Source organism: Xiphophorus couchianus, chromosome 17 (genome assembly GCF_001444195.1).
Source record: "Xiphophorus couchianus chromosome 17, X_couchianus-1.0, whole genome shotgun sequence".
Classification (NCBI taxonomy): Eukaryota; Metazoa; Chordata; class Actinopteri; order Cyprinodontiformes; family Poeciliidae; genus Xiphophorus; species Xiphophorus couchianus.
The window spans coordinates 14149937-14177180 of NC_040244.1; the positions used below are offsets into that span (position 1 = coordinate 14149937).

General features: G+C 38.8%; 1 protein-coding gene across 14 annotated transcripts in view; it reads left to right on the top strand.

Annotated features, from left to right (window-relative positions):
• The window catches only part of nav3 (neuron navigator 3), a 272465-nt gene that overhangs the window by 150344 nt on the left and 94877 nt on the right, over window positions 1-27244 (top strand). For 13 of the 14 annotated variants that reach the window (XM_028043463.1, XM_028043455.1, XM_028043457.1 and 10 more), the window contains exons 4-6: window positions 14706-14778; window positions 20156-20330; window positions 25817-25885. In XM_028043463.1, the coding sequence (XP_027899264.1) occupies window positions 14706-14778; window positions 20156-20330; window positions 25817-25885 (317 nt within the window). Of the gene's footprint in view, window positions 1-14705; window positions 14779-20155; window positions 20331-23352; window positions 23427-25816; window positions 25886-27244 lie in introns of those variants that run through there. The other variant, XM_028043466.1, reaches the window with a different exon arrangement.

The window sequence follows — 27244 nt, forward strand, 5'->3', positions numbered from 1 at the left end:
TACCTTAATGACCTGTGAGAGTGAAAACCAACAAACTTTCTATATGCAGCTGCATTATATATTCACTATGTGTCTCTCGTGCCCATCTGAGTAGAAAGTCCCTTTACCTACAGAACAAAATGTATTCGTCACCTCTCACTGCTTAGCGGGCTTATGGGACAGTAACTCATGGAGCAGCAAAATTAACACCTTAGCTTCAGAGATTTACTTTTAAATTATTTCCATATACATTTATTTCCTGGCCTACCTTTTAGGATTGAGATGATTGAGATCTGGTTGGTTACTGAACCATCTACACTGTTGACAGGAATTGGTTTTTTACATCGTACTTCTTAAGTGTTGTGTGTGTTCTGTAAATCCCTCTCTACGGAAGATGTTCACTAAGCAGCTATACAGAAAATCTTTTTGACACTTTATGTAATTGAAAAGCTACTATCTTTGCTCCTTTTTTTTTTTTACCCAATATGGATTCCCATATAAATTTGTGACATTGGAAATTTGCAAGCTACCTTTATACATCTCATTGAGATATTAGCTAATAAATGCTCCATATCAAACATCTGATTGGGTTATGCCTGTTTCTACAGCAGTCAGTCTTTTGTCCACATTTGTTTCCTCTAGTTTCCTTTTTTTCATATAAAACACTAAAAATTAACAAAACTCAGTTAACTGGACTCCTCTGTACTAATTCTTGCCACAGCAAAAGTTATTATCAGCAGAAGCATAATATTACAGTGACATTAGAGATTACATGCTTCCTCTTTTTCTTTCTTTTCCATCTTTGAAATTTCTCCATTATTTCTGTGAATGTAGAGTTTCAGCCAATAATAATATGCAGATTTTGTCCATCAAAGGTATTTAGAGAACAATTAACTGACTAAATATGCTAACATTCAGAGTGTTAATGCATGGAACTTGTCAACGTCAAATTTATTTATGCATTGCACATTTGAAACAATAATGTTGCTTCACAACATCACCAAAAAACTGAATAAAATTATACAAAACATTCTATAAATGAGATCAAAATTTCAAAAACAAATAAGACTACAAAACACAAATTTGGCATCTCAGTGAAAGGCTTAGACAAAAATTTTTCACAGACATTTAACCTTCCTTTCCCTACCAGGATATTTATAAATTTTTTTGTGTACCTGCTTCAAATATTAACCTGGCAGGAAACAATCACATCTTTTCTCAAAATCCATGTTGATTTTACCTTTTGGAAGAGATTTCTAATCCTTTTTACAGTTCAACTGACAGCTATCTTGTAGGAGCCATGTTTCCTGTCAATCATCAACCTGCAAAACCTTTGAAAGGTCTGTCTTCCAACTGCAGGTTCATTTTGTAGAAATTGACTTGTGTTTGTATTTGTTTTAGAAATGCAAGTCAAAGGCTGGTTCCATTATGTTTTCTCTACTTGTTTTAACATAAGGTGTTTGTTTTGAGGAAACAACTAACTAAATATCTCCATAAAGTAATGATAGAAGGGAAGCACCAGTGTTATAAATTGGGCAAGTATCTGATACCAGTATTGCTGCTATATTTATTTCCATACCCTTTCGACACTAAAAAGAAAAATGACCAAGCTGCTGTTCAGTTGTTACTATCATCCCAGTTTTACCCATTTGACCAGTAACAATATATTTAAAGTTGACTAGTGTCACCCTATATCAATATTAATGCATATACTGTATATCATTCTTTCTTAATGATAGCATTTTCATTATTATTATTTTACCATTGTTTATGTGGTTGCTGCTGTTTTGCAAGTCAAATCTTTCAAACCAACTGATTTTGTTTTTGGCAAAGATTAGATTTATGACTACAGTTTGCTTTTCCTTCTTACTGTATTTCTTGGCTTTTTAAACTGCACAAAATGGCAAAGGGACATAGAAATATTGTGCTATGCAGAAGCATTGACAGTTTTATTTTTTGTTTAACCATTTTAATGCTTTTTTTTAAAATTCATTCCCATGGGGTATGCTAGTGTATGTTCCCAGAAGTCATTTGCCAGAAGGCAAGGTACACCCTGGACTGGTTGGCAGTCCGTCACAGGGCAACACACAGACAAACCATGCATGCACACACTCACTCCTAAGGGCAAATAGAGAGACAGTATATGGCTGTTGTAACAATTTCTAAATGTTTTCTGTCAGTTTTTGACCCTGTGGGTTTAAATCAGTCACCATCCAGACTGATCTGCATGCAGTTCAGTCTGTAGTAGATGTACAGTACATTCTGGGCTTTAAACAAGCAAAAGAGCCTTTTTTTCATTCAAGTGTTTCACTCAAACACAAGAACACAAAAATGGCAGACAGAAATGTCTCAAGAGAGCCACTCAGCAGAAAATATTAAACCTCGCAACTCTAATCCTCCTCATTATAGACAGACATCATTAGCAAACCGCACAGCTCTTCCTCACTGTACAGATGACAGTGCTGTTTGACTTTCTGGGTTTATGTATGTGTGTGTCTTTTTAAGCTTTTAGCAATCTCAGCAAAAGATGGAAGGTAAAAAAAACACTTAGGTATTTTCTACAGAGCAGAAATGCTACAACTGTCAGCAGAAGGCTATACAGCAGGGGAATCAACTCTGTCTTGCGGGTGATAATAGTCATACATGCTTTTAACAGAAGTTACATCACATCCTTTTGCTGTTTTTCATTGTTTTGTATTATATCTATCTATGTTTGACCTACTTCAAAATGCGTTGCTCCAGTGTGAGAGCATATTGTGGCAGTGCCCTGAAATAAGTCACAGGGCAGCAAATGCATAGTAGATGTGGAAAGGTAAATATTTTTGTGATTTTGTAGAGCAGAAAGAGAGGGGCAGGCACAATTCATCACACACTCATTGGGTTGTCGATAGTGATTACCAGTTCACTTTAGTTATGGCATGGTATGTACCTCAGTTTTGAGGTCCTGATTTGGTACACATGGTGGTTTGGGTTTGGTACATACCTTAGTTTTAGTGTCTTTGTTTGTTATTCACCTTAGTTTTGGACACACAGTGTCACACAAATTTCATCCACTCAGCAGAAAGTGTACCATCACAATAAAACACACAACGAATTGTAGGATTCAGTTCACCTCAGAGAACGTACACATTCTGGTTTTGGTTCAGTACACAAGTTGGTTTTAGGGTTCTGGTTTGGTACCTGCCTTGTTTTCTTTATCATGCTATACTATTGTGGTACTTCTTCATAGTTTAGTAATAACAACGAGGCAGGTCTTTAAGCTACTGCATGTCATCATCAGTCATTCTTGCGTTGCTTTGGTGTGGAGTGTTTTAGAGAGTAATCTTTTCTATTTTTGTAGTTCTTAAATAGCAATAAAAACACGTGCATATTGTTACCTGTTTGAAAATGATTACCACCTTTGACTAAGATATTCATCTGATAACATCAAATTGCCTGCACCATTGCACAGTTGATAGAATACATGCAATACAAGAAGGTCCTGGCTCTAAATCTCTGCATAGAATTTACATGTTCTTTCTGTGCATACCAAGGCTCTCTCCTGGTACTCCATCTTTTTCCCACAGTGCAAAAACATAACTGTTGGATTAACTAGCGTCTCTAAATTTGTCTTGTGCATTATTTGTCCTGTTTGTTTCTGTATTATTCCTGGGTAAGCGGGTATAGATAATAGGACTGTTATGGTTTGCTGCAAATTCATGACCCAAAACCCCTGTAGTGCTGCATGTACACCACAGGACACTGAGGCATAGGAGGAATTTTCTTTTCACTTAAGTTGGTGTGAAATTTGTCTTCTATAAATTCAGTGAAGAACAATCTCTGAGAAAAACCTTGGATAGCTTAAAGGACTGTTAGTCAACATCACAATGTATTTTAACCTGCATTTAATCGAAGAGATTACCATTAAAGTGCTTAGCAGAAGCAAGTGATGATTTGGCCAAATCCTGCGCAGCTAGCTTCTATAAATCTTTCACTTACCGTGAACGTGAACTCACGACCTCGTCCACTCAGCACAAGTGATTCCTACAGTGTTATTTAAGGCAAACTGTTCTGGAATTTTGGCCTCAGAACCAGGACTGGAGCGGGTGTGGAGACCTGTTTGAGTTTAGGGGGTTTTCAGAAAGCATTAAAGGCCACCAGCTTCATCTGGGCCCCATCTGTAGGTTCCCTGCACACCAGCCAGATGAGAGAAAGAAGCAGCAGGAGCCAAGCTTCTACTGATGCACCACCGCGTTGCCTCTCACTGTTAATCTTTGCTTTGAATTGATCACCTTCCTCTTCCTGGCAGGATGAAGCAACCAGCTAACTCTTGGTTTGGCGGATTGATCGCTTTAGAGCTTGTTGTGCTAGAAGTAACCTTTCGGGAATCTTTCTTTGTTTTCTGTAAATGTTCTTATGTAACTGGATAAAAATAAACGCGCTTTTTTCTTTTTTACTTTACTGCTCATTTTAAAAGATATGCCAGTGATACTCCGTTTTAACTGTGCCAACTGCTCTCCAGCTTTGACTCCTTTGGGCACCTTTGCTTCTCTTGCACATGTTGACCCTTCTCAAATGTTTCCGGCCCACACTGAGCGCCCAGGGACTCATTACAGGCTCGCTTGTTGCCCAACTGGAAGCTTTTAATCACTTATTTGAAGTGAATGACATGGACAGATGCTCGGTTAAGAGAGATGAATGCTGGCATGTTAAATGGGCAGAGTGACAGACTGTTAACCCTTCATCCAGACTGGCTTCTTCAGTCGCTAAATCCAGCTGCACCAACTCCGTTTTCTGACCTGTTGCTGTTTTAGCAAGAATTTGGCAATTAAGGGATAGAATATAAATCATATATTAGCAATGTGATGCATGCTTCCTTTGTCTCCCAAGCTGCTGTTTTTTTGTGATGTTGCAAAGTTTTTCTACAAGGACACGCGGCCTGCTGAAGAGCTTCCTTTAGGTTGTTATCCCATTTCCTCGCCCTCAGTGAACTCGGCCTGCATGGCATCATATTCAGCTACCAGCAGCATGACATTACACATGTCTCGTCTTCGGTTTATCTCCAAGACCTCGCTGTTACTCCTCTTTGAGAGAGGCTTGTAGCTTGCTCTGCTGAACAGAAGGAAAAGGCAACGTTTATGGAAGAGGTTCACAGTTGAAATTTACTCCTACTTTCCAAAAATAGGCCGAACATGACCCTTTCCCACCGTAACAGCTTCTGTCAACAGGGATTATGTTAGCATTTGTAGAGGCAAATGAAGTGCAGCTATTCACTTTTTTGCATTTTGTCACTATAAACCACACACTTCAATGTATTTTATTGTGATTCAATTTGATAAAAGAACTAAAAGTAGTCCATAACAATGGAAAGAACATGAATGATGGTTTTCAATTTTTTTTTTGCAAATCTGAAAATGTGACGTTTTCTTTTAGAATCCTCCTGTATTTAGCGCCACCTACTGCTCCTCTGTAGTCCTTTTTGTTCTCTAATGTTCTCTAACAAACGTCTGAGGCCTTCCCAGAACATCAGCAGTAGATTACATTCAATCACTCCCAGGTGGATTCTACGCGTTGTCCACCAATTAGTTGAAGCTACCGGTTGTATTGGATTGTACTTGAGGGTATATTTTAGTAGAACACTACATTGATGCTTTAAGTTCAAATATGTGAAATATTGGAGGAAGGGATATAAAAGTACAGTAGCTGCGGTGTGTGCTGCAGAGGAAGTAGCACCTGATACACACCATCTAGGAATAGCCGGTGTGTGTTTGATCCGACACTGAGAGCCTTTCAAGGTAAGAAGGGAGCAACTGAGGTAAAGTCACATAATGAAAATTTCTCACAGTTTCTGCAGTGGCTTAGGAATCCATCGAGATGTTTCTTATTTTAATCATCCACCAACCTTGTGTATTTTACAGTGCTCTCTACATAATCCCTCCAACAAGGAATCAATGGCTTTTGTGGGGGTTCATTCTGTTTATTTCCAATCAGACATCAGTTTCATCTCAACAGAATAAAAAGCTTCCATGACAGAACTTCTCTGAAGATTCAGACTGAGCTGAGTTAACACAGAAACAGAGATGTCACCTGAGTGAAGGTCCCAGATTTCTGAATCTTAAAAATGATAACGGCACAAACAACCAAAAAATGTAGCATTACAAACGTTGCCCAGTTGTTTAACATCAGATTTCATTTGATTTTGTTAAAGTTTTTGTGTGGTGTGGGGAGATGGTTGACCTTTGATGACCTCTGGAAACATTTCTTCTGCCTAGCTTTAAAGTGCTAACGGCAATTGCAATAATTTTTGCTGCACAAATGCTGGACAACATTTTTGTTTAATTTGAAGAAGGTGGGAATGGGGGCCAGCTTCACTGGGGTAGATATGTCTCATATTGTATTATGGTCAGTCAGTAGGATTGGGAATGTTTACCTTCTTAGACTCGGACTACAGAATACACTGTAAAAACGATGGAGACAAAAACTGGTGAAGCACCTCTCCGACAGCTGGTGTCCACTTAAAATCTGTTGACTCATTCTAAACATTGCCTGCTTGGCTTTACTTACTGTTACCTACTCTAAAGACCAACACGGTGCTAGTTTTCCCATGCCAGCCGGTCTTAATTGAGATGCATTTTAACGATCTGTTTTAAAGGTCCCAGTTGTTTTGCTTCAAAGAATTAATGGATTATCCCAACGGTCCAAAAGTATAGCGGTAATTCTCAGAACTCGGTCAATGTTAGCTGCTGTTATTGCAGTTTGTGTCCATAACATTTAAAGGATATAGTGGAATCATTTGCAAAGCACTTAACAGAGATTAAGTTAGACTAAATACAGTTTTCTGTGAGTCTGAGAAGCTTTGCAGTCAAAGTTTCACTTGAAAAAACACAAACAAAAGACCAGAATACCAATCGTCTTTTATCTCACAGTATGATAACCTCGGGTAGAAATTCCTCAGTACTACTGTATTCACACAGAGCCCCTAAGAGGACATGGGAAAAAAGGAAAACAAAAACACATGCTTTCTCATGCGCACCAGAATGTACTAGTGATAATGTGAAATTACAGTAGATGAGTAGAGATACACTTCAGATTATATCTCTCATCAGATACATTTCATGTTTTCAGGAAATTGGATATTGTTATAATTAAATTGTTTGGTTAGCTTCTAGGAGCATCTGATCTGAACAAAAAAAAAAGCACTTTTTTTTTTTTTACCAATGTCACGTAGGGATTCTGTAACACCAAAAAGCTTCAAACAATTAAATATCACATAATCAAACTGCTTTGATTTAAAAACAAAAGCTTTTTCTCTCTAGTGCTGCTAAAGTAATGCAACCAATTGATAATCACAGGTGTAAAATTATCATCTATAGCAGTAGTTCTAAGGTAGATGTGCAGATTTTTTGTTTAGTTCTCTTCTTTATTACATAACAGTGCAAGTAAAGAAAAATCATATCTGCTGGTCAATTAACTGCTTACCACACATTCTGCTTGTACCTTTAAAACAACTTTAACCTCCTAGAAGTTTCTGCATAATGACTACCTGTGTTTTTTGGAACTAGAAAGTAGGGCTGTAACGCTTTCTCAAATGATTTGAGTACCTTCATCAATAAAATACCTCGAGAAAAATGATCTGCCTCAAAATTATGCGTTCGTTAAATTACATTTTATTATTTAGTGCACAGTGTTCTGGCCGGGTGATTATTTATGTTGCGCAACACTCTCACTTCTCCCTGTGAGTCGTTGACGAAAACTAAGTTCTAGCAGCATAACGTTCAAATTTCAAGTTCGGTCCACTGGTATTTCAATGATCTATGATAATGCTCCAAATGGGCAAATTGTGTTCTTTGACTCTTTGAAGTTGTATTTGACAAGTTACATTATGTAACCATAGTTGCATTCGCAATGCAAGACATTGATTTTTATTATTATTGATTGTAAAGATTAGTTGCATAAGGAGGCATAACATGAAATAAAAATGGAGCGATAAAGATCAAGTATCAGCCTTTACAGTTCATTGCATTATCCAGCCATTTTTATTACTGCTTCGTCATCATCATAATCATCATCATCATCATCGGGAGTGCTAAAGAGATTTGACTCAGACTGTGAAAAGTCAGCTAAAGAGATTAAATCTGCGACGGCTGAGCTGTCGCACATAAAACATCTCTGTTTGGGCTGGTTTGCTCCGCTTTTTCACACAAAATTTTTTTTTACTTACACATAAACACCCGCCCGCACACGCACACACACCGTCTGTGTAGCAGATGTCATTTTGGAGGCAATCCAAATTATTTCATGCTTTACACTTAAGAATAAAACCATCAAGGATCTTGTTTTGTATATATAATGTCTTCTACTGGAATGAAATCATTTTAGTTTGGAGTTCCTGCATGAAAAAAAGGTTTTATGGTACACAGCAGCATGAACGCAAGCTTGGCCTTTATAAGGAAACAATTGGTCTGATGAATGCGGCCAGCAACCATGACAGTCTCTTATAGACCGTCATCCGAATCAATAATAAATGACAGTGTCAAAAGGAAGAAAAAAAAATTCTTTGGGCGAAATGTTGACATGATGAGCAACGATGCCCGGATTATGAGATGGAATCCGTTAGCAGGTCTCCGCCCGTTGGTCGGTCTGAACCTCTGAGCCGTTTGATCCGTTTTGATTCATCAGGCGTCAAGATCGGCCCGTTTCGGAGGCATCAGCAGTGGCGGGGTGGAGAGAGGAAAGAGGAATCAGTGGCGTTTTTAGGACAAGACCGAGGGAGGCGCACGCGTCAGCAGCCCGATCCGAAGAGCGGGGTTGATGGAGAGGTCATGGACGATGAGAGAGCGCCGCTGTCTGGGAGGCAGCAGAACGGCTAAACGGCTTTAAATCGTGTCGCAGTAGAAATCACTCAAAGTTGCTGTAACCTTCAGGTGTTGTTTATTTATGTGAAGAGAAGCAGTTTTTCCCTCGCTGCGTTTTTAATCATTTGCACGGGGCTTCAGACAGCAGATTCTTTATTTACATCTGTATAAACGATCCACTTTAGAGGTTTCTTAGCAGCTTTGTTTTATTACACTGACTTTCTTACTATTAATATGTCCAAAACAATAATTTTGAACATATTTACACTAGCAGAATTGGTAAATGTGTGCTGTCTGTTAGTGTATGTTAGTGTTCAACCTCTCTGAGTACATACTGTGTAGAACTGATTTCAATCCACTTACACCGTCAAGCATTTAGGAGTATAACTCTTCCAATTTTTCCTTCCAAAATAACTCAAACAAAGTCTGCTTGGAGCAGTTTTTAACTCTTGCCACAGAATCTCAAATGGTTAAATATCTAGACTTTGACTATACCACTTTAACACATGAATATCTTTAGGTATAAACTACTGGTTGTTGTGAACCTCCACCTCAAAGCAATTGACTTCAGTGTTTAATTTAGATGTGTCTGAGTACATTGGGCTAAAAACAACTTCACATCACACTTTTTAGATGTGAGCATGTAAAAGTCATTAAAAACAGCCATAGCTATAAATTCATTTAATAATAATATGCTGCTTTGATTTCATTTTTTGATCAAATATGAATAAAGTACACTACAGTTTGTGGTTCGGACAATTCTAGGCGGTCGTTGCTGCCCATTTTCCCCTTGATATTCGGTACTAATGCATGTTTTAAATGTGATTATGTGGAATTATCTAACTGAAAATGTACATTTGTACCAACATTCTTCAGCGCACACTGACTGTAGGACAAAATGGCATTTTGATGCATCGATTTCTGCAGCAACAGCTCATATTTTGTATCTTTGGTCTGTATTGATTTTTTTATTTGCAAGGGGGAGAGAGGGATGCTTCAGATGATTCACTGGTTTGTATGTGCAGGATTTATTTTGCCTCACTCATCGCCAGACTTTGATTTCCACCTCCAGCTAAATAAAAGTTCACTGTTGCTGTAAAGAGTTGCTGCAAAAGCCAATAAGCTCTTTGCTGGTGTGGCTTCCGCACAAAAAACCCTTTTGTGACAGACCTCAGATTCACTGATGACTCAGGCTCCAGTCAGGAGAAGATTTATGCTCTGTTCGCATGTTTGAAAACTGATTCAATCATCCTGACAGTAAATATGAAAATAATCTCTAAAGTCAGAGGGAAGAAAAACACCCGGAGACTTTCTCGCTAAATAGTCGCGCTCATGAAACATTGAATCGTGCGGGATTTTGGAAGAGTGAATTATGGATTTAAGGTGGCACGTATTTTCCAGTGACTATGCAGCGTTTTGAGTACAACCCTTCAATTATTCAGCATCATTCTGTGGTTTTTCCAGCCTCGTCTTCAAGAAGCTTGTTTTCCCCTCCATATTTAGTGGTAATTGAGGTGTTGGCCTATTTGTTTCTGACAGCTGCATCTTAGGGATAACCCATTCCAGTTCCATTCATCTTACACATGTCACTCGATATCTTTAGGGAGGCCCGACCAACCGCAGCACCGCTTCTTCTTGTTTTCTTCTCTTTTTTCTTTAAACACAAGGATGGGAGAGATGGTATTAAGCAGATGGATCTGGAGCCTCATTTTGTCGTATGGCAACTCTTACCGAAGTGGAAAGAGAGAGCAGAGGGTTGAAATATCATTTGAACCCAAATGATACATGAGATGGTTATTTAATATGGTAATGATTGGTGAGACCAATGTTTAGCTGTGTAGTTTACAGTTAGCAAAATCCAACCTTTTTAAGACAGGGAAACATGCCTCCTAGCATAATATTACCTTGCCTGGATTAGATTCTCTAATTATTAGACATGCAGTACAGGGTTAAGTTGAAGGGTCACTGTTACATTTGTCTCTCCAAATTTTAGCTACGATTCAAACATATTTACTGTACATCCAATCAATTAACCAACCAGGTTTATTTGAATGAAACATTTCAGCAACAAGGCAGTTCAAAGTGACTTGCATCATAAAAATACACAGTCATAAGAGACAGCGACAGAATGAATGATTGGCATTAAACCAATTGTCTCAATATTTTCATCTCTAGATTGTTTTATTCCTTTTACTAGTCTGAGTATTTATTTTGTCCTTACTTGGATGTCTTTGGGTTCACAAAAATGAGAGGAGGCAACACTTTATGTTTTTATGATGTGTTTTAATTTTGTTTTTATTTGTTTAATTTAGTGATTGTACAGCACTTTGGTCAGTGGTACTGTTTTAAAGTGCTATATAAATAAACTTGCCTTGCCTTGCCTTGCCTTTACTAGTATTTGGTTAAACATAACATTTCAGTTCTAACAAAAAACTTTTAACTTTTTTTTAGAATTGAAAAAGACTTACCTGAACATTGACATATGTGTAAACAGTTCCTCAAATTTACGCATTTCAAGCTGCCACACAAAGTAACTTTTAGGAATAGAGGCTGATTTTGGGGGAAAATCACTTTTGGCAAAAAATGACGATTATTTTAGGAAGGTAGCGATTTGTGAATTATGTTGTACAATTACAGTTCTTGAACTCTCGTGGATCTTATTGTACATGTACAAATCTTGTACGCTTTGAATATTTTTGAAACTAATTTAGCTCCATATATCAAGCACAAATTCATTAAAGTCTCAAACACATTCAGCTTTCACAATTATGGTTTCTACTTACAAAACCAAATTCTGACAGGACAAACTACACTTTGAGAAATATTGCAGCGTTTTAATATTGATAGATTTCATCCAACACCAACTCTTACCAATGAAAAATATGTTTTCCTTCTTTATTATTCTACTACCCCTACATTTTATGATGTCACTTTGACAGTTTCAGCAGTTTTTTTTCTCCTTTCTCAAATGAATGTCCCAATTGTATTTCTTCGATAGTTGCTTTATTCATGCATTCTGAAATATGAGGTTTTTGTTTATTTTTTTGACGCATTTATACAAAGATCCCACATGTCTTTGATGGTTCTTTTCCTCAGCGTTTGACATCTGTCCTTTCTCCAGATTTGCCGTTGATGACATTTGTAGATGCATTTGATGCCGGCCTGCGTTGGAAAACTAAACGACTAAATGGTTTCTGTAAAAGGAGGCCACAAAGCCCCGCCGTTTAAACACCACCCAAATCCTGCAGAACATTAATGACCTAACCATGGTTGACGCCTTCAGACGATATTTCATCATTGTAGCATTAATGCTGCTCGAAAACAAACAGTGGTTTTATGTGAAGACCACATTGAAGTGTCTGTAGCGGTGGAAGACGATGCGTGTTTGTTCAGTGATGTAGGTTGTCTTCAAAAGCCTGACAGCTTTGGCTGAAGCGATTTATTGCGTGTTTATGAGTTCAGCCCTTTATGCGTGTCTTAATCAGCAATTAAATCAAGCTTCAAACACACACTGGCTGTGGAGGAGGCGTGAGGTGCTTCTGCTCTTTGTGTGCGCTTCATTAAATTTGCCCTATCGAAGGTGTCTATAATAATGCCTGCTTTGATTGAAGGGTTTTTCATTAAACACCTTTTCCGCCAACTTGTGGCTGTTCGGTTTAGCAAACGCCAGCACCGGACTCGATGTTCTCGTTGAATCTAATTAAACCTGAAGTAACGAAGCGGTCCCAATCGCTGCTCGGCACATGTCTTTCCACATACAAAACTTCAGAGCGAGTGTGTGGGTTAATCAAACAGGAAGACACCAGGGCACACATGTGTCAGACCGTGTGTGTGGTGTGTGGGCAGAGACTAGGGGAACCCACATATAAGGTTATTTGGTGCCTGACGGTGAGGAAAAAATGTGCGGTGATTTTGTTCGGCAGATGGAGAAAGTCTGTGTGTGTGGATGCCTGGGTTGTTGTCGGCTCGTCGATGTAGCCGGCTCAGACCAGCATTTAGTGGGAAATGGGGTAATTTCATTGCTATTTCATAGTTTTGTTGTTTCGGTTAGCCTAACAACAGTTAGGTTAACCTTAGCCTTAACCCTAACCAAATTTGTTTTGTACCCACGTTAGCAAGCAATCATTTAAAGTAATGTTCTTTATCTACTGGAGGTCACCCAGAGGTTTATTATTATAATTTCTCAAGTTACCCATAGTGGAATTTCAGGGATTTTAACTCGTGTCATGTATTTAAAATGTGTGTCGATGAAAGAAAAAAGAAGTATGTGTGTCACTTGTAATGTGCTCCTGATTTAAATAGGGTGTGATATTTTGATCACGAGTGTAGAATTTAAAGTGTTCAACTGTAACACTTTAAATTCAGGATGGTCACTTCTGCTCTGATGTCACCGTCTTTTTATACTCACACATAGAAATATATATTCTGTATTCCTAACTGGGAATCAAATCCTTCTTCATGTTGTCAGAAAAGTTTTATCAAAGTAGTTTCTCAGTTCAACAACCCAGGCAGTAATCAGGTTTTTGTGTATCTTGTAAAATTGAACCAGAAAAAATATTTTGGAATTTATTTGAAGTACAGTGTACATCAAAACATAGTCTAATCTGTTTGCTCTTGGTAATTAAACTAGCATAAATCCATAGTGCAAGTTTGTGTAAGAAAAAAAAAAAAAGAAGCCCCAATGGAATAAAATTGTAAATTTCTCTCAGTTGTCCTGAACTGTCTTTTTTCTAGGTCATCATAATTAGGTTAATTTCAGAATAATTGTACTATTAGGTATGCACATTATATTGGCATTAACATCAGTATCGACTGATATTTTGTAATTTTTTTAAAACTGTCTAATAAGTACTGCAGTAAGAACTATCCAGACCATGTGGTATGTTTTGATATATACTGTTTGTATCGGTAAATATCTGTTATAGGCCATAATAGCAGAGTTAATATCGATATCATCCCAAATTGTTATATTGGTGCATCCCTAAAAATTATTTTCAATTATTATGTTTAAAAGGTTGATGACCATACCAAACTGAAGTGAATCTCCAGATCTACTTCAGTTTGTCGCTCTTTTATAGAACGGTCTGTTTATAGCAGAAAAATATATCATTAGGTCACAAAAGTGGATGAAATTGAACCTTCAGTAGGAGACAAGTGGTTTGCAGTCAGATATAACTCATTGTCTCAGTTCTACTGAGACTCAATTTGATTATTAAAGATAGATTTGGGCGCTGAGCTAGCAACACAAAGCAGAGAGGCAGTGAGTGGGGGAGTTGAGTCTCATGAATCATCATTGCCTTCTGGACGTCTCGCTGAGTCGCCCAGCCTGGTCTGTGTTGTGTCCCTGACACGCTGTGCTGAAACAGAGCGCCGTGACCTTCAACCTCGTCATAAAAGACCTCCTGTGGGTCGGCGCTGGCTGTCGGTTGCAATGCTAATGAAGCCGCCTGCTAGTCACTGTCAGCCGAGGCAAAAATCCCCCGTAATATTTGTAACCGCAGGGCGCCTATACTGAGCCTTCAGAAAGCAGAGGCTGAATGTTTTGCGTAAGGTTGTGCAAAGTCTCGGATAGGCCACAGGCTCTTACCTCATTTTAAATTGTATAGATTTTTGCCTGGATATCTGCGTGCATTTAGCTCAGTGTGTACATGGGCAGCATGTGGTTGTGTAGGTGGTAGCACACTGCGGTCAGTATGTCATGCAGCCGGGTCAGTGGGTCGTGCGGGGGTCTGTAGGAGCCACACAATGATGTTCTTTATGGGTAATATTGCTGATCTACCCCTTCCTCTGAGCCCCGTGCCTCGAGACATTTTGGCTCAATGAATGTTAAGTGTCATCGCATTCTCACTGCGTTCCGTCCCTCATGCTGACTGTCTGCCGTCTTCTCTCTAGATCGAGAATGTGGATGCCTGTCTCAGTTTCTTGGATGCCAGAGGAGTGAATGTCCAAGGGCTCTCAGCAGAGGGTAAGGCGAACGACTCAACATTTAAGGCCTTTCTAATGTTTTTATTGAATGAAGCGCAGAAGAAAGTGTGTAGTGCTGCACTTATGGTTAGGCATTCAAATTTACCAACCCAATCATTTGTGATCCATTGTCTGCACCTTCAAAGTACCTGCATTTCCAGAAACCTTGTTGCCATCAGTTTCCATACGATACAGAACCTAACAATTATAGAAAGCTAACATGCCAATGTAGTTAAGTCCTTTAGGGCTTTGTGTACAATACAAGACAAAGTCACCAGGTTTTCTGTGTATCATCTCTTTAGGGTACCAAACATCCCATGATGTAATATGGACCAAGTTACACCTGTTGCGCAAAGTTAATTTAAAGTGATTAGGATATAAAATAAGACTCACAACATGTCTCTAGTGAGTGTTGTAAGAAAAGCACATATAATGATTCAAGCTGCTCTAAAGTTGGAAAAACAAACACTTTAGAGTTGAAAAACACAAGATTTCACTCAGACGATTTGAAGTCTGGGAATCGAGTGTCAAGAACAAACTTTAGCTCGTGTTATGAAAGGAAGTCTGGATTGTTTAATTAAATTAGTTATAAAAACGACATGCAGGAAGCTTCTAATCAGATAGCATTTTAGCTATGCTAACATTTAGCCAGTCGCAAGATTCTCACTGTGTTAGAAGGTTATTGCTAACACGTCACTCTTATGCCACCATTACTTTTTTATTTTAATTATTTTAAAGCAGTGAGGATTTTAGAACACTTCTGTAACCACATTTTTGTCTTCCTTCAAAATAAGTCTCAAATATTTTAAAAATAAGTTGTTGAGTTTGTAGCACCTTCCTTCACATTTGGGACTCACAACAATTCCTCACATTTATTAATGATTTACTCATTTTTTAAATTTTAATTCACACAAGTCACATGATCAGCAGCCAAAAAAATGAAGATTATAGGAAGTGGCATGATGATGACGGTTTATTAATGACTTATCTCATGAACAAGCTTACTCACGGGTGATTTTAATAGCGTTTCCTGTGTAACGGAAAAGTTGAAAAAATGTTCAACTTTGGCGGAATATTAACAAAGTTTTGTAATTGAAACTCAGTGAGGCCTGTGCATGTGTTAAACCTCTTCATTTGGAGAAATTTTGGGAACGTGTCACTCCGCAGAAGTTAAGTATGATATTTAACACAAATCTAACCACGCTTCCTAATTCTGCTGCCAACTAGTTTTCATAATATTGTTACAACTGTGCAACAGTATGTTAGAAATGATGTATTTTTAACATAATTACATAGCTGGAATTGCTGTGTTACTTTAAGCTGGTCAAAAGAACGTCAATTTGGATTAAATGTCTCTTAATTGTGAAAGAACGGTTCCAACTACTCAAGCAAAATGTCCTCAGCTTTCATTTGTTCAGCGTAGTTTTATCCTATAAATACCAAAGACATGAATGTGGCCTTGACCCCTGGAACAGCAGAAATAGTCTGACTGACACACTGACCAGCAGCTCTGAATTCTGTAACCTCCCTCCAGCTCCAGCTCTAAAAACAGCAAGGTGACTCGTTAAGCCTGGAATTCCAAAGTGGGTCTGTAGATATATGGGCTATTGGGTTACGGCGCTCATTGCCGCTGCTGATTTCACGAGTGACTCCACTCTCACGGTACGCGCTCCGCTCCGTTTGCGGGCTCGGCTGTGCCCGTCCTCTCGCCTCTTAATTGAATCCGCCGGGGCTTTCCTGGCATATGCGTTCTTTCTGTTTTTACAAGGCTCGGGAATTAAATAGAACGGAGCGTTTGATGTGCACACAGGAATCTAGAACTCTGAAGACATTATTGCAATAATGTCTTCAGAAAGCCTGGCTGTGTTTTTCACTCGTGGGAGGCTGTAAACCAAAGTTCCGGCAAAAAAGAAAATAAAAAAAAGTCATCTCGCCAGAGCGTGTTTAGGTTCCCTAACAGACGTTGCCACTCAGGGAGCTTATAGCCTATAATAAAAATCAAATCAAAGCCTTTTTGTCATGCAAGAGCAGAGTTTATTTGGTCTGCTGAGCTTGGGACTATTTGAGGTTGCTATAAAAAAAAAGTACCTCAAATTAATATTTCTTGCTTTCAGTGACATGAATAGGTTTGACATTTTGACTGTTTCTGTTTTTCTCCTTTTATTATTCTGCACTTTCATCATGTATCGAATGACTAGCCATGAAATGTTCCGCGTTTACAGCCTGTCCTGCGCACGAAACGACTACCCTTAAAACTAACTTTGACACTTTGCACACCAAAAATATCAAAGTGAGTTAATAAAACGTTTTACTACCTGAAATATGATAATTATGTGCAGGAAGTTCAGTCATCCATTTCTGGCCTTAAACACAGGTGTAAAGTCCCCGCTCAAACTTTACAGCTAGGTGTTCATAATAAGGAAACTCAGGGATGTTAACTGTAGATCTTTAATCTTTTTTTTATTTTTATTAAGTGCACGGTCTCAGCAGCTGTGATGTTAGCAGAACAGGCTCCTAATAGTTTAAGCTGTGAACAAGCTCGCCACTGTAAGGTCCCTCCTACTGGAGCTCTGCAGGCGAGTTTGCATTTCATTTGCAGCCTTAAGCACTCCTCTGTGTAGGATCGTCAAGTTACAAAGATGTAGAGGTAAGAGGAAGAATGAAGGGTCAACTGGAACTCACCGGCCACTTTATTAGGTACACCCAGTCCTGGATAGGACACCCTTTTGCCCACAGAACGTCTTTAATTAATTTTTTAAAAGTTGTACCGTATGGAACAAGACTTTAAAGATAGAGTTAAGACTAACTTAAAAGCAAGATGGAACCAGGTAGGAGAAGTTAGGTGTTAGATCAAGCATCTTAGCTTTTTTATTTGTGAGGATATAGATTAAGTCTGCAACTGATTGTTTTAGTAATCGATTATTCTGACGATTAATTCAATGAGATTACAAAAATTGCCACATTCTGCAGATTTTTCTTTTAACCTCTTAGGCCTTTAAGAGGTTAAAAGAAAATTGCATAAAAATATTGCATATTGTTATGTATTATTAGAAATACATTAAAAAATGCAAATAATTCTGTAAACAGTTTCTTATTTAAAAGTAATAAAATAAATACACATAATTTATTCACAAGTGTCTGTAAAAAGCCCCCCCGAAAAAACAACCAGACCTTTCTATTGAAATAGCAATACAAAATCCAGGTTTTATTACAGCTGTATATCCACTATTTGCTCTTGTTTATTATTCCTAATATAAAAGTAGGAATAAAGGAAAGAATGTGCAATAAAGCCTTATTCCAGCCACACTGTGTTGCACATTGGGGCTGATGCTGCACTTTGGTCAAATTAAGAAATCCCCTCTTGCTAACTTCCTTTGAGTACAACTATCACATGAGCTCATGAGCTGCTTCTCTTAGCTTGGTGATTTTTTTCCTTCTCTCTCACTTATCAAAGAGAGTTATTTATCAGTTTCCAAAAGTTTCTATTACTAGCAGCTCAAATCTGTAACACTGGCTTTCTCTAATGCTCAGGGAGAAAAAAGCCCTCTGTTGAGATTCTCTCAAAGGCCCAGTATGAATTATTGCCTCTGGCTGTTATAAAATGAAAAACAATCCCCGAGAGATTAATCTTCTCTTACTTTCACGGTCTCAACAGTCCAAGCCGTACATGGCTGAGTACTGTGTGTGTGCCTCGGCAGATTAAACAAGAGAATAAAGGCCCCTGCGCCAGTCGGTGCCATTTACGCCCCGCCTCAATGCGCCATGTCTCACTGTGGACTGCATTTAAGAATGAGTGCCTGAGCCACAGTTACCAGTTGTTGTTTTTCTCCGGAGAGAAATGCATAATTCTGAATCAGAATCAGGATTTCTTTTCTTGTCATTGTGCATGAAGAAAGCACGTTATCAAGAGGGGATTTCCTAATTTAACAGCATCAACCCCGATGCGGCTGAAAAATATACCTGAACTTGTTTCTCACAAGAGTAACACGACTAAAACAAGATAGTGTGAAATAATCCATAATCCATGAATTTTTCCAGATTTTGTAACATTAGAACTTCAACATTCAGTGGATGGTTTGGGATCACAATCGCCAAAGAATGGCTAAAATCTGAATATTGAAGAGCCCCTCTAAAAATACTGATATTAATAGTTCAAAGACCAAATATACCTTAATAAGCATTAATACGCACAGTGGAAATGTTCATAGCACTACAGCAGAAGCTAATATCTACAGTATTCCTTATTTCTGCTCTACTTAAACAGCCTTAGTTTTAAGCGAAACATAGATTCTTTCATCACAATGCAATCTACATCCACCTTTGCTGTCACAGCTACTTGGCTTATTGCATATCATTGGAGTTCACTTTTCCTAAAAACAACCAGACCATATTTGTGGGAAGTACAGTAGTGCCAAACAGTTCTTACTGCAACCAGGAAGTTAGTTCTAAACTAATTCTACTGGCTTCCTGGAGCTCAGAGAAAAGACTCTAAGCACCACAACACATTAAAGACTTGTCGTTGCCTCAACCTTCCAGACCTCTCAGGTCTTCTGGTTCTGGTCCAAACATACCCCAGAACCAAACAAACAGAAGCAGCATTCAGCTTCTATGCTCCACAGATCTGGAGCCAACTTCCAGAAAACTGCAAAACTTCAGAAACACTGAGTTCCTTTGATCAACATATTTGACGTGGTTTGATGTTTTTGATGATGGCATTTGACAAAATGTAACATCTATTGCTTGTTTTCACAATAGGTGACTGTATGATGTTTTTTTCATGATTTTAAGCTCTTCGAATCTTAATTTTTTGTCACAAATGAATTGCCTGTAAAGAAAATAAAAAATTCAAGTTTGTGAATTCAACAAAAAAATGGGGAGAAACTTGAATACTTTTACCCAGCATTTAAACTCATTAAAGTTAAAGCTTTATCTTTTTATAATTAACCAAATTATGAGCATGATTCTCAGCGTCGCTGTGATCTACAGCAGATAATGCTTGTGGATAATGGTTCTTCTACAGTAGATTCCTACGCTAGCTGCACAACAGCTGCTCTCAAGCTCCGTTCCCAAGAGGGCTTTTTCAAAAGTCACCACATGCTCATTTCATAGTGTTTGAAAGACACAATACAGAGGATGGAAAATATTTATCTTAAGTGTCACAAGACACCACTTCAGTCATAGGCGAATAAAAAACAAACGGCCGCAACACTTTCACTTGCAGATTGTGTTTAATTCATTGAACGTGCTCTGACTGTGCTCGGCTGTAAATCGCTTCGCCCCGCAGCAGTGCATGACGTCCAAGACACACTCGTTAGCCAAGGCGTTCGAGAAGTAAAGGTCCCGGCAACTCACGGCCTCCGCTCGCTTTGTTCCTTCAGAGATCAGGAATGGCAACCTGAAGAGCATCCTCGGCCTCTTCTTCATCCTGTCACGCTACAAGCAGCAGCAGCAGCAGCAGCAGCAGTACTACCAGTCCCTGGTGGAGCTCAGCCAGCAGACCAGCAGCACTGCACCGTCCACCAGCAGCCTCAAAACACAAGAGATGCAGTCCAGGTGGGGTTCTCCGCTCTTCATTTACCAATTGTGTCAACGTGGTTTGGGTCAGAAATGCTTGTTGACTTAAAGTGGAGGCTTTACTATAGAGAAAAATCACTGTTTAGTGACAATGAAAATGAAAAGGAGCTTTTATGCAACCTGTTTCCAATGAACTGGCAGTGTAAGTGTGTGTCTGGCTTACCATATGAAATAATCCTGGGTCCACAGGAACAAGATGAGATGAGATTTTAGCAACATTTTTGAAAAAAATACATAAAGTTTAATGATTGGGTTGTTGTAGATGTCAAATCATTTCCATGCCCATTACTGATACAGCAGCAGTGCTTGAGACTTAAATCAGGGATAGTTGGAATCAGAAGTCTTTACTTCTGTTACTTTGTTGGTTCAACTTTACAGCAAATCTTTCATCAGAAAATCACCTCAGCAGTAATAGGAAAGAGGTCCTGGCCTTGTGTGATGTAAATAGACACAACAAGCCTTAGAGGGCGATTTAAAGGAAGGTCTGAGATGCCACACATAAGCAACATTCCCCTCACCGGATCATGTTCCTCTGGTTGTAATCTGCCCTCCCCTGTGTGTAAAATCCACTCTGTAAGATCAGTTAGTCTCAGCGTTCGAGGAGAAGTTGGTCAGAAAGTTGATCTTGTCAACATCTTTAGCTTTGCTGTGTTTGGTTTGGTAAAAAGGGAGGCAAAGCTAGGGTCAGTGTCATGCATTCGAGTGTCAGAGTTCACTAGGGCCACAGCTGCCTTGTACTACCAGCCCACACCTCATCTCGCCCATAATAGGTGGAAATGGTTTTCACACACATTACTATAGTGTGATATGCACTACTACCACTGTATCAGCTTAGCTGGGTGGAAAAGTTACAGACACTCTGCTGTATGCAGTGTGTCCTAAAGGTTAGGGTTGTGTCATAAATGATGCATTCTGGTCAGATGCCTGTTGAATAAAGTGACATAGATAAATTCAGAGCAAGCCTTTGTGCAGCACCCTACTTCATTTCCACATATGCTCTATGCTTTCTTTGTCTCCACCCCTGTACTATTAACCCTGGACGTCATAACAAAGGTCAGGAGAACAATTATATCTGTCTCCTGTTCACTAAGCTGATAATCTGTGAATTTTTGGGAGCAGAGGGCTCTTTGACCTTTATTCTAAGCGAGTGTGTTAACGAGTAATGTGATCTTTAAAAACCTATGTACACTTGTCTCACATTTTTAAAAGATTGCATAGGGGTAGTGGCTTTCGTGGCCATTAATCAGGCAGGAAATGGGATAGAGAGAAGGGGGTAGAGCATGCAGCAATAGTCACAAGGGCTACATCAAGAACTGATAGCCGGTGATAATAGGGTACCCACTTTATCACTGCACCATACAATGCCCTGTTGTTTAGCTCCTTCTTAATCAAGTTGTTGTAACAATTGTGTAAGCATAGAAGACATATTTACATAGAAAAAAACAATCAAATACATCAATTTATGTATTTATTTGCTAGATACATGCAACATATATATGCAAATTTGCCTAGCATCATCCCATTTGATATGGTTTCAATAATATTGTGCTCCATGTTGAATCTGTTCGCAAGGTGATTAGCCACTTTGACAAATTTCCACCAACCAATGTTTCATCGTGCTTCACCTTTATAATGATCTAAAATAATATAAAAAAATGTAAAATAACATAATTTTTTTTTAGGTTCAAAAGTAAAAATCTGGCTCACGCTAAGTTACTTTGCAAAGCTGAAAACAAAGGATCGTTTTAAAGTAGTTACATTCTAAACCAAAATGACTCCCAGGCACAAATGTCCATAGAAAGGTGCTACATTATCCTGTGATACATTATTCTGTTACATATATGTAACACCTTTCTGTACTAGATGAGTCTGAATATGGAGATTGGACCCAAACAGAGAACTGACAGAATGAATTTCAAATGATTGAATTGTTTTTGGTCCTTTCACAGGTGCTATTTAAATGAAAATCTCCACCATAGTTTTGCTGCTCAAAAACAGAGAAAGGACAGAAAAAACAAAAACACAGAGTTGCACTTTGGCTATATATATCTTTTTTTTTTACTTATGTGAAAAACTGTAAAAAGGCATTGGTGAGTATCAGATCCTTGTGGCATCATAACTTTAGGTTAACATTATAGGGCATCATATTATTTACACATATGATATAATCTCTGTAATGGCTTCTATCTGAGGCTGAAAATAAACATCAATTAAAACCAATAACATGAGAACAATAGCCTTCTTTTGTTCAGTTGACCAGGAATGTGTAGCTACATTCACAGACTTGTTCTATACTTCAAACAACCATAAAATAACTCTTTGTACTTTCTCTTTCATCTCATATAAAATATTGGAGGTTTTGAGCAAAAAGTGTTTAGAACCTACTGTACTTACACATTTATACCAGTAACCAAACTAGACCTATTTTGCTATAATCTGTGCAAAAAGTTCCTGGGCCAGGAACTTTGATTAAAGGTCCTATAGACTATAACCAACTTCTCAAATTACTTCTTATAGCTGCGTTAAGTCATGATTGAGCAGATAAATTCTTGTTTGAGATAAAAACTTGTTTGAAGACTTTCATCAGCAGATTCACAGAGTCATAGTTGGCATTGACAGTTGCAGTATGGCAAGCTTTCTATAGACAGCACCTGCTGGCTCTACTGGTGTCTCCGGGGAAGAGGATGAGATATGTGTGTGTATGTATGTATGTGTCAAAGGGGAACTCCCCATTGGACAGCCCTGAGCCACAGAAGGCTTTCGGAGCTCTAGAAGTCAGGGGGGACCAGGCCTGAAAGGGCACAGCACACCCACCCTTGTTATTTCATTATGTCGTGGGGTGAACAAGTTGACTCCCGGGTACGCCGCTCCTCACGCCTACCCGCCGCTGTTTCTCGCGACAGCAAGAGCAGTTTGCCCTATGGGAGGGTGAATAGCCTGGTCCAGACTGAGCCTTCTCATAGGTAGTTACAGCTGGAGCTGCTTGCATGTGTGTCAGGAGCATCCAGAGAGTGGATTTTTGGAAATCACAGGGTAAACTCAGGAGACTGGATTAGTCATTGACATCATGAACTGGTAAATAGTCTTTTTTAATTACATTTTTACCTGTTGTCCTATAATGTAGGTGTGCAATAAGCTATTATAAGCACTTAAATTTGAGCAACTTAGTGAAATTTATAAGATATTGTCCAAAACACATTTGATTAAGTTGCTTTTTTGCAGTAAAGTCCTAGTTTTCTTTGAATGCATGGAAAACTTGTATTGTAACTGACCCTTTTTCTGCTTACATTTTAACTGTGTTTTCTGAAACATTTCAAGTCCAATATGAAAAACAAAACAAAAAATCTTGCATCTCTTCAACTCGCATGTGAAAGTTCAATTACGATTTCAGTGTAAAAGTAATTCTTGGGACTGAAGGTTATATCATTTAAATGTTGCTACCCTTTCCAACCAGAAACAATGTCTCTCCTCTATGGACTTTTGCAATATGTGTCCCGGACAAGCCCCCATTCTAATGTTCTCTACTCAGAACTGGATGCTCCTGATCTAGAAGATATTATTTGGTGAATTAAACACATTGTGGACAGCCTGTTTGTTACTTTTGCCTCAACTAATGTAGCAATGTAATGGGGTCTGTTGTTGGGAGAAGTGTGGTCACCAACCTTCACTCACTTACCAACACAGATAACAGCATAGTCATCGTCTTTCATACATTCTAGTATTGCATTCTACCTCCTGCTGTCCTACGTTGGGGATAGGCTGGACTAATAATTAGGCGAAAATCAATGCACACTGTATAACCTGCATGTGTGAGTGCTAGACCATGAGAATGAGTTCATGGTGTGTTCAAGCTGAAGCTTTGATTGGATAGTAATAGTATCGAATATAACGTGTGTGTGTGTGTGTGTGTGTGTGTGTGTGTGTGTGTGTGTGTGTGTGTGTGTGTGTGTGTGTGTGTGTGTGTGTGGGCGTGTGTACTGCAGTGTTTGGCGCATTACACAGACAAATGTTGATAGATGTTTTATTTGATCTGTGGAGACATGAGTTTTCTGCTGTCAACACTCTCATGTCAACTCTTTAAATATGTGCTTAAGTGGTTTCTACTTCCACAGTAAAAAGAGCCTGCTGATGGAGTTAAACTTCAGGTTAAAAGTAGAAAGAGAGACTAACCTTGGGTCTTCTGGCAGACTAATATAACCAACATTTTAAAATTTTTAACTCTCCTGTTCTAACATCGTGTGATCTATAGTTTGTGTTTTTTTCCCTCTTAAAAACCAGCCTCCCCCTGAAATTTAGGCAAAAACTGTTTCAGTCTGAAAGAGTTGTACAAGCTTGAGCCTACTTCACACAGAGATTTTTATGCCATTTTTTGTTCCAATTTCCCTGTTCTGACAATCTTAAGGATACTGCAATTATCGAGTAGTTTAGTTACAACCATACCTGTTGTAGCTAAAATTCAGTAATCCTAAGTAGCGAGACATTCGGTTGACTTCAAAGCAGTTCTGACAAAATGTTAGGTGTCTCAATCAAAGGGAAGTGGAACTTTACCAATACTGTTTATAGAAAGGACAGGGTTCTGTTGACCTCACATAGGCAGGTGGTGGAAGGAGTACCTTTAGGTTCTCCTCATCATAACAAACACACAAACAGAGGTAAAGGAGCTGTCAGACATTTAAACCTTGGGAAGACTCTGACAGTTCTTACAAAGCATTCAATGGCTTCATCTTGAATTCAGTAGATAAAAAATACAAGGGATCAGTTCTGGCCTTAGCAGGTTTTCTATTGCTTTTGTGCGTGTGCTGTCAATGAGTTAGTCTACATCTTGCTGATGAGAACAGGGAAATGTGTCAAGGAACGCCAATGTGAAGCTAATTTTCAAAAAAAATTTAGTTCAGCTTGCCGTTTTCCACCCGCTTTAATGTTTACAGGATGTCATTAGTTTAACTGAAAAACAACTCTGCATGTAGCCAAGCCAATTCCTGTCAAACACGAACAAGGCGGCACGCCTGAAACATGCATAATTGCAGTAACTCCCATCTCTCCAAGTGACTAACTGTGACTGGTGCTGTGGGCATTTCCTTCACCCCTGCCTTCTGTGCTGTGTGATTTGGGATTTTCTTCAAAGGATGCCACCGCAAACCTGTTTGGGAAAGTTTTCCTGGCCGCTTTATAAATGGACTGAGGGATGTTATTGGCTTAGTCATACGCTTGTGGTTACCAACATGTGTGAGCCATCATGTGAAAAATCAAAGAAATGTTCCCTGGCATGCTTACAGTGTCCACCACGTGCTTCGTGTTTTCCTTCACCTGGCTCCGTCTCTATGACTCCGTCTAAGGATCTGCTCCCTTTCATTTTATTACATTTAGACATGGATAAGGAGAACTTTACCAGGCACTGCTCTCACTCACTCTCCATCTAACTGTGTTTAATGGTATATTTGTCTTTTTCTCTGGTTTGTTTGCAGTCTCACAGCACGATATGCAAGTCCTCCAGGCCACAGTGGAATAGGGCCACCTCAGAAGAAAAACACAAGGTACGTTTTTTCTCTCTTCCATTTCTGGATCAATGTTTCTGAGTGAAATACTGACACTTACTACACTAAGATCTAGATCTAGACATCTATTACAAAGTCTAGATGGACTTTCTAATTGCCACAGTAAACTCTATTTCAGGGTATCGGAGTAAACTATAATCATGTTTTAGATTTTTCTTTATAAAGCATTTTGAAAATCATCTATCTCCACTTCACCTTGGGCTATCGCAAGATGTTCAATTAAAATACATTGAAGATGTTGAAAATGCTGATGTGTAAAGTGTCAGTTCTATGTAAAATTGACTTTTTTGAGCTTTACATCATGTTTTAACGTCATTCCCTCTTCAAAAATGTACCTGGAATGTTGCCTTGATTCTTTCACACTTTTGAGAAATCTTTGTTTCTCCGGTGGCAACCCTCCGGAGGTGCCTAAACGCTTGCTCTCACCAAGCGCCCCTACCCTAGCCCACTCAACTCCTCCAGACTAGCGACAGCAGCAATTAGTAAACAGCTGGTGGAACGGCGGATCTGCTAATCTCATCATATGAAGTCAGTGCAACACTCATAAGAAAGGTACTAAATGGATTCATGGAGGAGTGATGTTTGATAACATGCTCAAGGTGGAGAGTCAAAAAGACCAGGAGCTTCTTAAAGAAACAGTGGCCCAATTTCAAGGTGTCAAATTGCTAAGTGAAGTTTCTTTTAAATCATGTTTGACCACTTAAGGTAACATAGTTACTTGATTGTGCTATAAACTGCCACTATATGGAAAATACATGTTGCCACCCCTTTACTTGCATATTGCATTGCATACATGCAAAAGAACTTGTTAGCAAAATGTCTTGTCACTTTTAAGTCCTTATGTTATTTTAGAAAAAGCTGCTCCCACAAAGGTCACAATTTCTCATCCATCAAAGAATTTCCACGTCACAAACAAACAGAAAGTTTTGTTTCATTGCTGATCACATTTTGTCCCTTAGGAAGTTTTCATCATATGTGCAATAAAGTTAAGATTAAGACGCCAGACACAACAAAGGAAGCTGCAGGCTGTAAGTAGCAGACAGATTTAGTAAAGTTCTGTACCTATTGCTGCTATTGGTAGGCTGTGACAAATAGACTTATAAGTTCACCCTCATGGCATCAACTTAGCAGTTCTTTCACGTTAGCCTTACAGAACTGTGCACAAGCATTTGGACCTTTTATCTGAACTATTCCTTTCTAGCTCTGGTGGTCTACCAGGTTTTCTTGCCCTCTGTTTAGCTCCTTCCATCTTCCCATCAACTCTGATGTGCTTTGACATCATTGTTTTAATCAATAGTCATCGGTTTTCACGCTCAACTTTGGGAAATGTGCTCCATC